This window comes from Rhinatrema bivittatum, chromosome 5, assembly GCF_901001135.1.
Source record: "Rhinatrema bivittatum chromosome 5, aRhiBiv1.1, whole genome shotgun sequence".
Classification (NCBI taxonomy): domain Eukaryota; kingdom Metazoa; phylum Chordata; class Amphibia; order Gymnophiona; family Rhinatrematidae; genus Rhinatrema; species Rhinatrema bivittatum.
The window spans coordinates 357,869,682-357,888,422 of NC_042619.1; the positions used below are offsets into that span (position 1 = coordinate 357,869,682).

Below are 18,741 nucleotides of genomic sequence, written 5' to 3' on the forward strand. Positions count from 1 at the left end.
TCTTACCTATCATGAAGTCCAAAACTAAAGACATAACAGATCTTAACAACTATAGACCTATTGCCACACTAACCTCTCTAGCCAAAATAATTGAATCTGCAGTTCTTCGCCAGCTAACCGAATTTCTATCAGATAATAACACTCTTCATATCAATCAACACGGCTTTAGAAAAGGTCATTCTACAGAAACTCTTCTCTTAGCATCTTTTGACACACTATTTCGTGCTTTTGACTCTTACACTGACTATATTATTGTTTTCTTAGATATTTCCGCAGCTTTCGATACTGTAGACCATCACATACTCATTTCAGGCCTCAAATCCATAGGCATTACAGGTACAGTCTTAAAATGGTTCACTTCTTTTCTTACAGACCGCCCTCAACAAGTAAACTTTAACCATCACTCCTCTGAACCTTATACAATTCCATCTGGTGTTCCACAAGGCTCTTCATTATCTCCTATACTATTTAATATATATCTTCTACCTCTCTGTCACATCCTCTCTTCTCTTAACCTACAATTTAAAATTTATGCAGACGACATACAATTCCTAGTACCCTACAAAACATCCTGGTCTAATACTCTATCTATGGTCTCTCTCTACTTATCTACCATCAACTCATGGCTTTCTCACAACCGTCTGAAACTGAATCCATCCAAGACTGAAATTGTTCATTTATCATCTATTTCCGACACTTCCATAGGTCCACCCTCACATTGGTCTATAAACGGATCATCTATTCCCATTACACAATACGCCACAAATCTAGGTGTCATCATAAACTCAGATTTATCAATGAAACAACACATCTCCTCTATAACAAAAAAATCCTTTTACAAGCTACAGCTCCTCAAACGTCTTCGCCCCCTTCTTTTTCACCAAGATTTTCGAACTATTCTCCAATCTCTAATTTTTTCCGGCTTAGACTATTGTAATGCTCTCTATTTAGGACTTCCTGACTCTATAATTCATCCCTTACAAATTATTCAAAACAGTGCAGCTCGTATTTTATCAGGTACTCCTATTCGAAATCATATTACACCTATCCTTCAATCTCTTCATTGGCTACCCGTAAAATACAGAATAAAATATAAAATTCTCACTATCATTCACGGTCTAATAAATAACCCATCCTCCACATGGCTCTGTACATTACTCCGTATCTATAAACCAGCAAGACATCTAAGATCACTAACCCAAAACTTACTTGACACTCCTTCCCCACGACAGGCTAGACTAGACATCACAAGAAAACGGGCCTTCTCAGTAGCAGGCCCTTCCCTCTGGAATTCACTACCCAACCCACTTCGCCTACTACCCAATCTTCAACAATTCAAAAAATCATTAAAAACACATTTTTTCCAAATGGCATTCAATACTCCTTCACAATCAATTCAACATTATTCCACTACTCAGTATCCCCCCAAAGTTATGGAGGTTGATCTCATTTTTCCTTTATCTCAAACCCCCCCTCCCCTACCCCTTATCCTTCCTAATTACTGAACGAACTTTGGCCCAGCTCCATTATCCAGTTATTTTTGTTAATATTTTATTTTACCTTTAAGGTATATACTAGTTTTTGTATTTTTTATTATTATTTTTAAACCCGTTTTATTTATTTTTATTTTCTATTGTAAACCGTTTTGACAAGATACCCTGTTTTGAAAAGCGGTATATAAATACTTTTAAATAAATAAATAAATAAAATAGACCACCACCAGAACTTCACCTCGAGTTACTATTTGACCCTCCTACAGTGATGTAAATAGTTGACTAATATGTGTCATCCCACAGGTGCATTCTCTCGCTCTCTCCCCGTCCACTCCCTCCCCTGCCCAAAATAGGATTTGCGGTAAATATCACGTCCTAGTTTGGGCATATCACCAGGAAAAAAGGTGTAGTTATTTTTGGCATGATGATGTGTGTTATGCTATCGCACACAATGTTAATCACCTCTCATTTTCATAAACTCTCCCCTTTGACTAAATTTGCATATGCATCTTGTGATGCATTATTTATCGCATGTATTATCATGGGTGTTAGGGTCCTAACGCCCGCAATAACACCCTAATGCAATTGGATGAATGACCCTGTAAGTCTTGGGAATATTTGCTCTAGTTTTAACAATCATTCCTTGAGGAGGATAGACTGCGATGCAAGTTACACATGACAAACTATCACAAAGCCATAAAGGCAAAAATATGGTACTATCTACTGTTTTTAATAAGCCCTAAATCTAATCAAGAAACTACATTAAATAGTAAATGACTTGCTGCACCCTCTACCTTAACAGAATGATACCTCTAAATCTAAATTAACTTCAAATGAATTTGCCTTCTTCTTCAAGAATAAAGCCAAGGACCTCTTCCAAAATGAAGATATATCCCTAACAGAAACCAAAATAAGCTTGATCCCATCAAACATGCTAGGGGTATGAAAATCATTTACTCCCATCAATGAAGAGGGTCTCAATAAGATCCTTGTCACCTTGCAATCAACAACCTGCTCCCTTGACCCATGCCCATCCAAGTTAGTGAAGCTAGCAAGCAGGGCCTCAAAAGTTTAGTATCCAAAATTAAAAGATCCTCTTCCCCTGAGGGCATGCTGCCTACAGATCTTAAAAAAGCAGTGGTGCGACCTCTACTAAAATAGACCATCTTGAATCCAGACAAACCTGAAAAATACCGTCCCGTGTCTAATATCCCATTTCTGGGAAAACTTGTAGAAAAAACAGTATAAGCTCAACTAAATGACTGGTTGGCAGAAAAAGTTGACTGGCTCCATATCAGAATTCAGATAAAGACACGGAACCAAGATGGTCCAGTCACCCTTTTAGATGACCTCCTGAAATACTGCAATATAAGCCAGGCAGTGGTTCTACTGCTTTTGGATCTAGCAGATCTATTGGAGCTAGCAGAGGCCAACCTAAGTAGCAAGGTCCTAACCTGGTTCAACTCCTTTCTGTCCGACATACAACAATCTATACATTTCACTGACACCTCATCAGCATCCTGGATCTTGGATTGTGGGGTCTCTCAGGGCTCCATTCTATCACAGTACTTTTCAAAATATGTCAGACCACTAACACAGCTGATCCAAACCTGCGATATAAAGGCCTACATCTATGTTATTGATATTCAGCTCATCAACAGCCCTAAATAAGCTGTTTGTGTTTCCTAGCTGTCTAAGACTAAAAACAATAAACTCCATCTGAATCTCCACAAAATAAAGATTCTTTGCCTACAAAAGCATGCATAGATAAATCTCTGATCTTAAAATTCCTTTTGGAAACTGACTCTTGACTGAAGTCAATGTACAAACATAAATCCAGGCAACAGTGATGAACTGATACTTTAAATTATGTAAAATATAAAAACTGCTTGCTCATCGAAAAAACAAACCTACTCCAGTAGCCAGATGACTGGATTACTGCAACACACTGTACAAGGCTCTAATAGATAAGGCCCTCCACAAACTTCAGTTAATAGAAAACACCACTGCATGATTGGTAGAAGGATGCAAACCACACAACCATATTGCATCTATCCAATACAAACTACACATACAGAGCCCATTCATTCTCTGAGGACAAGCAGGATGGGAGTTCTCACACATGGGTGACATCATCAGATGGCGTCCCAATGTGGAAAACATATCAAAGTTTCTAGATCTTTGACTAGGCACTCTGAGCTTGCCCAGCATGCCCTATACCACATGGCCATGCGGGGTCTCTCTTCAGTCTCTTCTTTTCCAGGGAGCCATAAGCCTCATAGTTTGACTCACTTTTGGTTGTGTCTGGCCTAGTGGAAAACACATTTTTCATCGTGGTTTTTTTTTTTTGTGGTTTTCTGTATTGTTCCATTGCTGGGTTCTTCTTGGTGCATCCCTGTAATGTCATAGTCAGGATTTTGTGTTTCTGGTAAGTTTCCTTTCATGATCGATTCCCCCTGCAGCAGCAGTGCCCTGGTACCTGCCAGCTATTGATGGCTGCCGCCTTCGTTTAGTGTCTACAGCCCCTTTTCTTTCATTCGTCATGGCCACGTCTGGTTTTTCTTGATGCCCTGGTGACCAAGGACAATGTCCAATATGGATCCTCATGCGATATATGTCCTCTGCCTGGGGGTATCGCAATGCAGCCGGGGTTGTTGCTTGTGTGCCCAAACAACCCCGAAGGGATGATGGCTTTGACACAACAAGATAGATCAGTTCTTCAGGTCAAGGAAGTCCAAGCCATTGGCATTGGTGGCATCGAAGGACCTTTGAGCTGCACTGAGCCATCGACATTGGTGGGACCATTGGTGCCGTCTGTGGATAGGGATGCTGGAGATCAATTGTTGTCGAACTGTTCCGGGCCAAGGACACTGGATTCATTGTCTTCAGCCTCGGCACCGGGGAAAGACCGGGCCGAGCATATCAAGGGAAGCCTAAGAAGCATCGGCACCGTACCCCGTCAATGCACGGTGCTGGGCGCAGGAATGCACCAGCTTTTTCTGCAATGCCCCTGAAGTGACCCCTCAGTGAGGAGGGCCCATCCTATATCAGTTCTTTATTTTTATTTATTTTTATTTATTTAATTTTATATACCGGCAACCGTTTGCACATCGTGCCGGTTCACAAGTAACTTACAACAGAAAGTATATAGGCATAGCCTTTACAGAGAACGGTGTATAACGTAAAACGCAGTAACAGAACGGTGTATAACGTAAAACGCAGTAACAGAACAAATAACTTGGGGTCTGCGACGGTCTCCACCAGTCCTGGTGCCAGTCACTGATCCACCTCACGGATCTGAAGAAGATCTGGCCATCCCGTCTTTCTCCCAGTTGGAGTTGGCATTCGCAACATTTGAGGAGGAGCTGGAGCATCGAGTCTAGGTGATAGTGGATCGGGCACTGCAGGCATTGGGCCTGTGGCAAAGGCGGCACTGGAGTCTGTGCTGCCCATCATCCTACCGCTGCTGGAGAAGCTCAACATAATCATTGGTGCATTACTGACCCAATTGGTGCCAGTTCCTGGGACAGAAATGGTCTCCAGTGAGGCACCGAGGCCTCCCCCTACCGCTGTGGTGGTTATTGCCGGTTCCTCTGTGGAGGAAGCTCCACTGAGGCTGGCAGAGATGCCGAGGTTTGTAGTACCCTGTCCAGTTCTACTGGTGTCTGTACATCTGGATGAAGGCTGAGCACCTGGGGCCCCAACCTCTGTAGCATACAGTGAGGATGAGGGTCCCTATGACCCCTGGGGGGGGGGTGATCTGATGGAGTCCTCCAAGGGCTCTGATAGTCTCCTGTCAGACCTTTGTTCTCCAGATGAGTGACGGAAGTTCCTGTCTGAGAACTTGACCTTTGTAGGGTTTGTGAGGGTGATGGTGGAGGTCATCCCATTTCAACTTTTAACAGAGGATGATGCCAGACACAAAATGCTTGAGATCCTCCAGTTCGTGGAGCCTTCTAAGGAGATTGTGGCAGTCCCAGTGCACGAGATCCTTAAGTTGCTGCTGAAGACATGGGAATACCCCCTTACAGTGCCTGCTGTTAATAAGACGGCAGATAGGCTACCTCACCTAGAAGGCTGCTGGATTCAATAAGAGTCAGCTGCTTCACCAGTCTGTGGTAGTTGAATTTGCTCTCAAGAGGGCTGAGTGCTCTTGGATCCATTCCTTGGTGCCCCAGGGAGGGACCCCAGAGTGATGGATGTTCTTGGGAGGAAGGTATTCCAAGGCACCATGTTTATTGCCCACATCACTGCCTACCAGCTCTATACGAGCCAGTACTCATGGGACATTTGGAAGCAGGTGCAGGAGGTGGGTGAGTAGCTGCCTCAACAGCAACAAGGCACGCTCATGTCGCTGGTGCACAAGGGCATGAAGTACGGAAAACACGAGGTCTGATGCGACTTTGAGATGGCATCAGGAATTGGTGCCTGTAGAATGGCATAGCTGTGGGTCTTGGATCTCCATCCAGAGGTACAGGAATGACTCGCTGACATGCCGTGTACCGGAGAGAAACTCTTCAGAGATAGGGTGAGGAATGCTGTGGCCCAACTTCGGGATCACCATGAAACCCTCCAACAACTCTCCTCCAGTACTCTGGACACATCCTCCTCATCCAGGAGAGCATTGAGACTGGGGCCAAGGAAGTCTTTCTTTCACCAGAGGAAGTACTATTCTCCATCTCCTTGCGACCATCCCAGGCAGTAGAGAGCCCCTAAACCCCAGCCGGTTCCTCAGTTAAATCCGGGGATGGGGTTTTTACTGGGCCGCAGAGAGCGTAAACCAGTCACCTGTACCCAGGATAATGGACCCTCCAGTTGGGGGCAGGCTGCAGTTCTTTGTGAACCAGTAATCCCAGTGTAACCTTGAACCAGTAGGTTCTGTCCATTGTCTGCCAAGGGTACCAATTGAATCTATTGTGTGTCCTGCCAAATAGCTCTCTGTGCCCATACTGGGGGCTGGAAGCGCATCAGGAGGTCCTGCTAGCAGAGCTTTCCTCCCTCTTAATGACCAGAGTGGTCAACCCAATACCACCAGGGCAAAGAGGGTGTGAATTCTACTCCAGGTCCTTCCTGATTCCAAAGAGAACAGGAAGATTTCATCCCAAGCTAGACCTAAAGGACTTGAACAAGTTTCTAAAGAGAGAAAAGTTCAAGATGGCTTTCCTGGGCACCTTGACCCCCCCCCCTTTGCAAAAAGGGGACTGGCTATGCTCACTCAACCTAAAGGACACACACACACTCATATAGAGATCTTCCCCAGCCACAGGAAGTATCTCAGATCTTTTCAAAATGCCTGGCTGTGGTGGTGGTGCACCTTTGCAAACTCGGAGTGCATGATTTTCCGTATCTGGATGTTTGGCTGGCCAAGAGCACGTCTCAGGCAGGGACCATCAGGACCATACACTTGACCATTCAGGTTTGGAGTCAACTAGGGTTCTTTCTCAACTACCCAAAGTCCCATTTCAGGCCGTCACCTCAATTGGACTTCATAGGAGCCCTGCTAGACACAGCTCAGGCCAAGGCCTTTCTGCCTAACCAGAGCGCCACTCGCCTTGGCAACCATTGTGGTAAAATCCAACAGAGCCAGCAGGTATCAGCCTGGTACACGTTGAGACTGTTAAGCCCTATGGCTGCAACTGTTCATGTTTACTCCTTTGGCACATTTACACTATGCATAGAACCCAATGGATCCTGAGGTCACAGTGGCGCCAGGCCACTCAGAGCCTCCAGGATTGCATCCGAGTCACCTGTTTTGCTGGGACTCATTGCCATGGTGGCGAGTACTTTCCAATCTGGAATGGGGGATCTCATTTCAGAGTCTCCCTACTCAAACACGCCTAACTACGGATGCATCTACCCTGGGGTGGGGAGCTAATGTGGATGGGCTTGGTACCCAGGATCTCTGGTCTACTCAGGAACGCTTTTGTTAAATCAACTTCCTGGAGCTCTGAGCGATCAGTTACATACTATGGGCTTTCAGAGATTGGCTGTCCAACAAAATTGTCCTGATCCAGACAGACAACCAGGTAGCCGTGTGGTATGTCAATGAGGGGAGGCAAGGGATCATACCTCCTGTGTCAGGAAGTGGTCCAGATGTGGTCGTGAGCCCTGTCCCACGGGATGGTGCTCAGGACCATGTACCTGGCAGGAACAGAAAACATAGTAGCAGACAGGCTGAGTCGAGCCTTCAGACCCCACGAGTGGTCCCTGGACCTGGGGATAGCAAATCAGATATTCTGCCTCTGGGGGAGCCCGGACGTAGATCTATTTTGCCCCCTTTGCAACAGGAAGGTGCCTCGGTTCTGCTCCTTGTACAGGTTAGACAGCAAACTAGCTTCGGACGCCCTTGCCCATCACTGTGGTAAGGGTCTTCTGTGCGCATATCCTTTGAATCCCATAGTGGCGAAGACTCTCTTGAAGCTTCGCAAGGACAAAGGGACTATGATTCTCATAGCCCCTCATTGGCCAAGACAGGCTTGGTTTCCACTCCTATGGGAATTATCCATCTGGAGACCAATCAGTCTGGGGACTTCTCCAGATCTCATCACGCAAGACCAAGGCAGACTGCGGCATCCCAACCTCCAGGCTCTGTTGCTCACAGCCTGGATGTTAAGAGGTTAATTCTGCAGCTGCTTGATCTTTCAGAGGATGTCTCAATCCTGGTGGCTTCCAGAACGCCTTCTACTAGAAAGTCCTATGGACTGAAGTGGAGGAGGTTTTCTGTATGGTGTGAGCAGATGGCCCTAGATCCGTTCTTCTGCCCCACACAAAAACTGCTTGATTAACTTCTAAACAAAAGCTGGCTTAAAAACCAACTCCGTTAGAATTAATCTTAGTGCAATTGGCACATACCTCCAAGGTGTAGATGGTATGCCATCTCTGTATAGTCTACAGTTGTACATTTCATGTAGGGCCTGCTTCAATTGAAGCATCCCCTAAGGCCTCCTGCTGTGTTTTGGGACCTCAACATGGTGTCAGCTCAGCTGATGAAAGCTCCTTTTTAGATGCTGTGCACCGATGACCTGAAGTACCTGACCTGAAAGGTCAAATTTTTGATGGTCACTTCAGCACACAGGGATAGTAAGCTCCAGGCCTAAGTGACTTATCCACCTTATACTAAGTTTTATCATAACAGGGTGGTCTTGCATATGCACCCTAAGTTCCTGCCTAAGGTGGTGATGGATTTTCATCTTAACCAATCAATCGTCCTGTCAATATTTTTTCCCAGGCCTCATTCCCACCAAGGCGAACGAGCACTGCACACTTTGTTCTGCAAGCAAGCCTTAACCTTCTATCTGGAGTGGACAGAAGCCCATAGACGGTCCACCCAACTCTTTGTTTCTTTTGATAAGAATAGGTAGGGCGTTGCCGTTCCCAAACACACTATCCAATTGGCTAACAGATTGCATCCCCTTATGCTATACCCAAGTGGGACTGCATCTTGGGGGTCATGTCAAGACTCATTCTGTCAGAGCCATGGCAGTGTCAGTGGCCCACTTGCGAGCAGATGTCATGGAAGAGAAATGCAAGGCTGCAACATTCATGTCTCATTACTCTCTGGATAGGGATGGCCGACGCAACAGTAGGTTCAGCCAGTCTGTCCTTCGGAACTGGTTTGAGGTGCAGAACCCAACTCTTCTGCCTAGGGCTTGTTGTTTGGTTCAGGCTGACTTCCCCTCTGTTATCAACAGCGCCGGTGTTGCTGTGCCTTTTGACCCCTGGTTGGGTGACTGTTGGTCCCCTTTTGTGTTGGGGAGCAGCCTGTAGCTAGGGATTCACCCAAGTGTGTGAACTACCATCCTGCTTGTCCTCAAGCAGAGTTGCTTACCTGTAACAGGTGTTCTCAGAGGACAGCAGGATGTTAGTCCTCATGAAACCGGCCCGCTGCCTTGTGTAGTTGGGTTTCTCCTATTTTTATTTTAATTGTAATTCTATTTTGAAACTGAAGAGGGACCCCGCATGGAAGCATGGAATAGGGCATGTTGGGCATGTTCAATGTACCTAGTCAAAGTTCTGGAAATTTTGACATAAGTTTTCCGCATCGGGGCTCCATCTGATGATGTCACCCAGGAGTGAGGACTAACATCCTGCTATCCTCTGAGAACACCAGCTACAAGTAAGCAACTCTGATAAATCCTCACGGTTCTAAAAGGAGACAGACCTATCCATGTGAGAGAGAGCAGTTATTCTTTTACATGCCCTCTAGACACTAAGATCATCATTTGAAGCCTTCATAACAACTCCATCAACAAAAAAATTCAAAAGAAAAGGTACCCTCAATCGATCCTTCTCAGGAGCAGCTACTGCCCTGTAGAACTCTCTCTCAGACGAGATCTGCCAAATATATGAATACTCCCACTTCAGAAAGCAAATTAGCCTGGCTCTTCTATCAGGCCTTTAATGCCAAACCCACAACTTTCTCCCACCCTAGAAAGCTGCTGTTTGACTATGATATGTACAACAAGATCTACATATAAAGATCTACATATAGGGGTAGATTTTAAAAGAAGCGCGATCAGCCTACTTTTGCTTGCGCATCAGACTCAAGCAAAAGTACGCTGGATTTTAGTAGATACGCGCGGAGCCGCGCGTATCCACTAAAATCCTGGATCGGCGCGCGCAAGGCTATCGATTTTGTATAGCCTGCGCGCGCCGAGCCGCGCTGCCTCCCCCCGTTCCCTCCAAGGCCGCTCCGAAATCGGAGCGGCCTCGGAGGGAACTTTCCTTTGCCCTCCCCTCACCTTACCCTCCCTTCCCCTACCTAACCCACCCACCCGGCCCTGTCTACACCCCCCCCCCCCTTACCTTTGTCGGGGGATTTACGCCTCCCGGAGGGAGACGTAAATCCCCGCGCGCCAGCGGGCCTGCTGCGCGCCGGGCCGCGACCTGGGGGCGGGTACGGAGGGCGCGGCCACGCCCCCGGACCCGCCCCCAAAACGCTGCCGACACGCCCCCAAAACGCCGCGACGACCGGGCCCGCCCCCGACACGCCCCCCTCCGAAAACCCCGGGACGTACGCGAGTCCCGGGGTCTGCGCGCGCCGGTAGGCCTATGTAAAATAGGCTTACCGGCGCGCAGGGCCCTGCTCGCGTAAATCCGCCCGGTTTTGGGCGGATTTACGCGAGCAGGGCTCTGAAAATCCGCCCCATAAAGTTCAGCTGGATGTCCCTTCTTTACCTCAAGCCAAATTATCCTCCACTAGAAATAGAGCCATCTCTATCATCGGCCCAAAATTATGGAACGCACTACCTCAACACCTCAATTCGCAAGAAAACTTTAAATCTTTTAAAAAAGATCTTAAAGATTGGCTACTCTCACAATCGTACAATGGCTGCTCACCCAATGACAACTGAACATAATCTTTTTCATATCCACCTTCACATTCCTTTTTTATGCCAGCAATCCCCTCCTTCTGTCTTTCGTCCTGTCTTGCAGAAACCTTTCTTCTCTCTAACGGTTTCAACCGTCTACTTCAAGTGTTGCTTACACTCATAACTTTTGTTCTATGAATGGTTCAATGTATTTATTGACTTTAAGTTAATGTTCTGATTCATTCTCTGTCACACTGTTATGAATTTAAATGTAACTGGTTTGTTATAATGTAAACCGGAGTGAAGGCTATGTCAGCTGTACCTCGGTATATAAACAAATGCTAAATAAATAAATGATATATAACCTGGCATTACCTCAAGCGTCTTGAAGATGTTACTGTAACCTGTTGTGTGTTGAGGTGTTAATTATGAGTTATAACTTTTTCCATTTGTCATTAGAGTTCTACTGAGATGCTGCTCAAATTTAGGCCAGGATTCATCATTCTGTGCGGAATGATGAACCCTGTGCTGCAGGGGGCGGTCGGGCAATAGCCTGCAGCTGGCCGAACCACGGCGGTGCGGTTTTATCTGCCGTGGTGCAGCCGGCTGCAGGCTATCGCGGACATAGCGCCACTGTATAAGGTGGTGCTATTGCCCGTGCTAAGGTGGTGCTATTCCCTGTGCTACTGCCAGCGATAATATTCGAAACATTATCGCCGGCAGCAGTGCTGCTGCCGATTTACCATAATTCCCTCCCTAACTCCACCCCGACTCCCACCCTCGCCCTAATTTAAATCTTTCCACCGCGATAAGGGCCTATCGTGGCTTGGAAAATAACCCTCTTAGTCAGCGTTTTATTTAGAGTTTAATCCTTAACATGCACCTTAATACTGTTAAACTGCTAATGGCCCCTCATTTGATGCTGCTATTTCAATATGTTATATCGAAATTGTGTGCTGCTGTTCTAATATGTTGTACCCCGCTTTGGGAGAATTTTCTTATTCAAAAAAGTGAGTAATGCATATAAATAAAATATGTTTGCTGAATTTTTAAGTGTAAGTTTAAATGCTTGCGAGCTTGAAATTTCACATGTGCAAGGCTATAGGATCTGCTGTATAGGATCTGCTGTCCAGGTCTACAACTCTGGAATATTTCCCTGTGATTTTTTACCCCATCCAAATTTGCATTTTTTTCCTTTTCAGAGATCACTAGCAAATACTCTATTATTGGGGTTTGTTTGTTTGTTTTTTGCCATTTTTGCTTCAGGTAATTCGTGATGGATCAGAGGAATTAGTTGGTGAGAAAGGAGATACTGGCTCTCCAGGTTTTCCAGGAATAAAGGGTGAACACGGTCCAAAAGGTACAGTACCTTTTTTTTTTTTTTTTACAATTCTAATATGATTTCAGCAAAATTACAAATAATTAATGAAAGCTTTCAGTATTTAAACATTTTATTTTGCACAAATTATCTGTAGTACTTGAGGCAAATCATAAATGAGGAAAAGAAATCACCCCCCAGAATTACAGTGCGCCTGGAAGAAGACGTTGCAATCCAAGCAGTTAATTCAGGGATAGGCAACCTATGGCATGCGTGCCACTCATACCACGCGAGTCCATTTTCAGCGTTGGTGGCGGTGCAGCTGAATAGAAGCTTAGCTGACACACTAGCCGCCACTGCTGCTCCTGTACAAGCAGAAAAATCCGAGCTGGTGATACACCCCCCTCCCCCGTGCCGGCAGCAAGACTCACATTTAACCAAATGTCATCTCGTACTGCTGCGGGGGACAGCCTTGCGGTTCTTATCATGAGGCCAGCCCTGTGGCAAGCAGCAAATGACATTCGGGTAAACACAACTCCTGCTGCCGCCCACCCTGTGACGCGGCCGGCCATTTACTCCCATGGCAGCCGAAAAGAGGGAGCATCTGATGGCCACCAGCAGGCCGCTGCAGAGCCCATCCCACAGCAGCAGAATTCAGAGGGAGGACCTTGAGAGTGTATATCTGAGCCTGTGCATGTGGATTAGAACCTGTGTGTATGGGGTTGAGAGCCTGTGTGTATGAATGCGGGTGAGTGTGAGTTTATGGTGTTTGTAGGTGGTTGAGAGTGGGGGCGGATGAGTGAGAACCACGGGAATGGATATGAGCCTGTGTCTATGTATGTGATTGCATGTGAGAGAGAGTGTGAGCGTGTGTGTGACTGCATGTGGAAGAGTAAGAAAAAGAAAGGGTGTGTGTGATTGTACGTGGAAGAGAGAGAGAGCATGTGTGTGATTGCATGTGAGAGCATGGTTGTGTGTGATTACATGTGGGGAGAGAGAGTGTGTGTGTGTGATTACACGTGGAAGAGAGAGAGAGAGAGCATGTGTGTGATTGCATGTAGAAGAGAGAGAGATTGTGGATGCATTTTGGAGAGTTTATGAGAGAGGAGAAAGTTTGTGCATTCTTCCTCATCCCAACTAATTTATGAAAATCTCAGGGTGACTGGAAATCAAAGGTTCCCAGGTAGAGAAAGTAGTGTTAATCCTTATAAGTTTCAATTGTTGTTGGGTATTATTTGATGTCTGCTTTTTTGAATTATTTTATTGATGTGTGGAAAAATTTAAAAAATATGTGTATAAGTTTTTAATTATTGGATGTTATTCTATTTATCAGATGTTTTGAAGTATTCTTTTTATTGGTATGGTTTTAGTAATATGCTTGATGAATTATATTTTTTAATTGTGTTTGATATTATATGAGGCATGATAATGTTTCTGTTTTTATATTATTGCACTGCCTACAGAGTTTGGCTTGTTGCAGTTTCCAGTTTTTGTCTGCATGTTTCTATTTATACTTTATGGTCACTTTATTTTGCATTTGATGAGGTTCTGCATGTGTGACTGAGGTAAGGTATTCTGCTACCTAGCGTGTAGTTTCTGTGTAGGGATTTATAGCAGCATGGCCTGTTCTGTTTTCCTAATAGGTTATGTATTAGGGAGAAGGGAGTAAGAGTTTTCTCTTCTTTTTATAGCAAAAACATATCAATTTCAATCCTGTTTAGGTAACTGTCTTGAATATTTCAACTGAAAATTAATGTCAATTAATGTCAATTAAAATATTCAAGAACTATGTGAAACGAATCTTGGACTCAAGGCCCAGCATTACCTACATCTGATTTAAATCTTGGCACACCACTCCAAAAAGGTAGCCTACCCCTGAATGAATGTAATGCATTTACGAATAATTCAGAATCAAATTTTTCAAGGTTGTTAGTGTTTCAAACTGACACATCTAGTTTTTTGTCGATTTGCACCCTATGTGCCCGACAATCTCTTACACTGGATAATAAAAAAAAATATATATTTTTCTTTTAGCTGTCTGTAACAAAATAATGTGGTCAGCTACACATACCATTACAAGTTATCCTCCAGGGTGAATTTTGCTCTCGGACGTATTACTGTTTCTCCTGCCTGGGAGTGATCAGGCAATTTAGTTTGCTAAGCCAGGCATCCAAGACCTTAATTAATTAATAAAACATTAATTTTCGAGGGTGGATGAAGAAAAGCTCTTCCCGATACCTATTAGAATTCAACTTTCTTTTTCCTGATATTGAAGATGCCGCATACTAAGCGAAAAGCGAAATTGAGGGAAGTTTTGGCTTCCTCTCCGTTACCCTCTTTTGAATCCTCTTAGCCACGGATAGAGACTTTTTTGCGTCTCCTCTACAAACACCGGACGGAAAGGCTCTAGATGTGGCTGGCGGGGAGCGAATGCCAGCCCTCATGGCCAAAGAAACATCATTAAGCCCCAGTGCCCCCCTCCACTTTCTGCTGCTTTTGGTGATATCTTTATTGATGAAAACAGAGTTTGACCAAGAGATATTTCCTGCCCCATTTTGGCACAAACTTTGGAGAATCTCCATTTGGGAGATTCCAAACGAAGAGATGGTTGTGGGGGAGCCCCTCAGATGGAGGAGAAGGTGAACCAAAGGTACATTTGATTATTAAGCCTTTGTTGACTTGACCTTCAGTAATCACGCTAGAATCGATATGGAATGCATTAACATCCTTGGAAAAGGCAATATGTTCTTTAACACAGGCCATGAAAGAAAATACAAGCAAAACTGTGAAAATGGAATCCCAAATAACATTGGCAGATATTAAAATAAAAGAATTGGATACTAGAATGATATCTGTAGAAGCAGAACAAGCGAAGCTAATACAATCGGATACTGGCCACCTTATGAAACTGGAAAATTTAGAAAATACATTAAGAAGTTTTAAATTTAAGGATCTTGAATTTTCCTTACTCAAAATTGATATCTCCTTGAGATATTTTCACTGATTACCTCATAAAGATCCTTAAACTACCTAAAGAAGGAATTCCGGCAATTACAAAAATGTATTATCTACCATCATCCTTGAAAGAAGCACCGGTTGATCAGGTACAAGATGATAATTTAAATATTTCGGATATTCTGGAACTTTTTTGTGAAATGGATATTCAGACCAGAGGACCTTTGCTTGTAACTTTTGCGTTTCCATCAGAAAGAAATTCAATATTAAGATTTTTCCTCTGAAATCAAGCCCATCTGTTTCAAGGTCAGAAGATCTGGATGTACCCAGATATAACAAAAACTACACAAGAGACGTAAGATGTTTTTGGCAATGAGAGCTGACGTGTTAGTACTTGGAGCTAGATTTATTTTGAAATATTCGTATAAATGCTTAATTGACTATCTAAATTCAAATTATGTGCTTTTGGAATCATGTCAATTACGCGCATTCTTGGATTCACACTCCTAAAATCTTTTTGAGGGTCGTATGGGAAAAAGTTATTGTAGGGGAACCTAGAAACCAGATACCTTAGAAGAGATTGTCTTCGCTAATTCGCTCCAATATTTCCTTTGGTCTCCTCCCATTCTCCTATAATGTATGGAGGTACTCTATTTCTGTTATTGTTTAATTTTTACTAGTCTCTTGAATTATTATTAAAAATTGATATAAAGGTATCTCCTATTTTGTTACAAGTTATGCTTGTATGTAATTTCAAATGCAAATAAAAAAAATAAAAAAATTAATAAATCATTTTCTTCCTAGCAAGCTTACTAAGTCCTTCTTGTCTCATTGAAACCAAGTGAACTTTAAGTAATCTAAACCTTTCATTCCTCCTTAGGTCTTCCAGGTTTACAGGGATATCCGGGTCCTCAAGGTAAGAAACAAAAATGCGGTTTTATCCTTTTTTTTTTTACCCTTGTTAACCCTTTACTACTTCTAAGCATTGGACTTTCGTTATCTAGGTTGTGGAAGTGGTGCAGTTGGCGACTTACTGTGCACTTCTGCAATCGTCATGTAGTCCATGTGACAGTTTACCGTATGACTGGGTCCTTTCGCATTTACCGTAATTGACAAATATAGAATGACAACGCAAATAGTTTTAATAATGACATTTTTTTCAACTGTATCTTTTTTGGCCACAGTCCTTCATAAGTAAGCTTAATTGGCTTTTAAGGTCTGCTTCTAAATTCTCCTTGTGAAGTTTCTGACAAAATGAAACAAAATCACATTTAAGGGAAGGGATGCTGTTGGCAAGTGACATACCACTTTCATAGACTTGTCATCTAATAGGTAGGGACCTTCATTTTCGGTTTTTATTTTTCTTTATTTTTCCTGGGAATTTATTAGGGTTTATTATGACAAGAACAAAAACAGGGCCGGGGAACTTGCCAGGAAGTGCTTCTCGTGCACAGGGACTGCTTCAAATACATTTGCAGCACCAGACAGCAGGCGCTGTGGCTGCTTGGGAGGTGAGGAGGCAGGATTTGAAACACGGCATGGGTGGCACTGGCGGGGATGGGACTTGAAACACAGCAGGTGCTTCGGCCTGCACTGGCTTCCAGCAGTTGGCCGTAGGCCTTGAAATACTGCATCTGCAGCTGTGGAGCAGATTTTTAATCATCCTAAAATTAGGGTGAATATCACCCTTAAACCGATTGTCATCTTTGAAGAAATCTGGGAATTTATGGGTAAAAATCGGTTTAAACTGAAAACGAAGGACCCTACTAATAGGACTCAAGATTATTTTTCTGCTCACTTCGGGCCTGATTCCTCAAGACATTTCCCATAGACCCAGAATGGGAGAAATGCCTTAGTGAATCAGGCCTTTACATTGCAATATAATAATTAAGTAGGCTGCCCTGTAGTGAGAAGAAGGCTTTCAGAAACTGTATAGGAATAGCTAAGTCTTGTGTGGAACATATAAGAATGGCCAAATTGGACAAGACCAAGGGCCCAGCTAGCTGCCTGCAGAAGTAGCACGTGACAGGTTACTAAGGAAGTAATTTTGTGACTGCCCACACTAGCGTAAAGCGTGTGGGTGCTTTTTATGTGCTGACTTTACACCAGCTTTCAAAGGGAACGTGTGCACGGACTAAAATTAGTCAGATAACTTTAAATTAGCTAGAATTGTTTATCTGGCTAACTTTGCCAGCTGCCTAGTGACTGAAAATGGACCCCTAAATTTACGGTTTCTCCTTAAACTGTATCTTTGCATGCTGCATAAGCCCCTCCATATTTTTTTTACACAAACGGTATTGTCATAGTCTAATATTCTATAGAGTTTGGAAATTACATCTTTTGAGCCTGCAGTATCTTTATTACCAGTGCCGGTGTCATAGTTCCTCATATATTAGGTTATCTATATACCTTTTCCCTCTCATCTTCCTGCCACACTTTCAACACATTTGACTAAATAGCCTTTCTTAAAAATCCATAGCCTATTTTTACATTGAATTCATCTGAACTTATTTATTTTAATTTTTTGCTGCATTTATTTTATTGAATTTGAGTATTTTTTTTAATTTGAAGTTTTAAATAGGTTTTGTTTTAATTACACTCATTTTTTGATTTATTAGTGCTGTATGTTTGATTTTAGTCATTGGTTTACAATTGTGTGCATTCTTCTGTGAGCTGCTTAGGGCCTTTGACATAAGCAGCATAGAAATAAAAATAACAACATAAGATGGAGGTGGTGCGGTGAGGAAAGAGCTGCTAATAACGACCCAGGGGTGAGGTTTGCTTACCCGGCCCCGTTGGAGCACCTGAGGATATTTTGCCTGTTGAAATCGCTGGACTGACGTCATTAACCTGAGACGCAGGAGGGCTTTAAAACGCCAATAGCTAAAATATACTTTCTTAATGGTAGTAAGAAGGAAAAGGGGTAAGACACAGATCAGTTCTAATGTTCAGTTGGGAGAAATAGGAAATATTACTGAATGAATTGAGCTACCTTCAGAAGATCAAATTGAATTTAAAGGAACCCTATTAGTTTCTTTTATCTTCCCTTCAGATCGGGATTTAATATTGAGACAGTTTTTTCGAAATAGATCTAAGAGCTATATGGGTGAAAAGGTGTGGATATACTTGGATATTACAAGAATAACTCAATTGCATAGGAAAAAGTTTCTAATGATGTGTCAGGAAGCCAGGGATATTGGTGCAGTTATAGCCATAAGATATGCAGGTAAATGTGTGGTAAAATTTAACAGATGTGTCTTTTTCCAACCAGCTCAACTTAGGTTATTTCTAGATTCAAATATACGGAAGGAGGTGGTGTGTTCTACATAGTAGTAATGGAGTTAATTATAATAATTGGATGTTTGCTTTTCTTTATTCTTGAATGATTTAATTATTATAAATGTGAGCTCCAGCTAGCTGGATCGTCAATTTTTCCTTTTTCTTGGCCAAGTAATAATTACTACTAAAGATATAGGTAATTTGCTATTATTATTATTATATGATTTCAGTGTCTATATGATATTAATGTGAAAATGATTGCTAAAAGGGACTATTATTGACAAAGTGTATTATTTGTCAAATATGTTATAAAAGTTTATAAATAAAATAATAAAAATAAATACATAACAACATAAGATGACACACACTGGTATTCAACATGCCG

The 18,741-nt window shown here is 43.1% G+C and overlaps 1 protein-coding gene across 1 annotated transcript in view; it reads left to right on the forward strand.

The window, feature by feature from the left end:
- The window catches only part of COL4A1 (collagen type IV alpha 1 chain), a 376,455-nt gene that overhangs the window by 208,599 nt on the left and 149,115 nt on the right, over positions 1-18,741 (forward strand). Inside the window, exons 19-20 of the mRNA XM_029604713.1 lie at positions 12,071-12,164; positions 15,958-15,993. Of these exons, the coding sequence (XP_029460573.1) occupies positions 12,071-12,164; positions 15,958-15,993 (130 nt within the window). The remainder of the gene's footprint in view (positions 1-12,070; positions 12,165-15,957; positions 15,994-18,741) is intronic.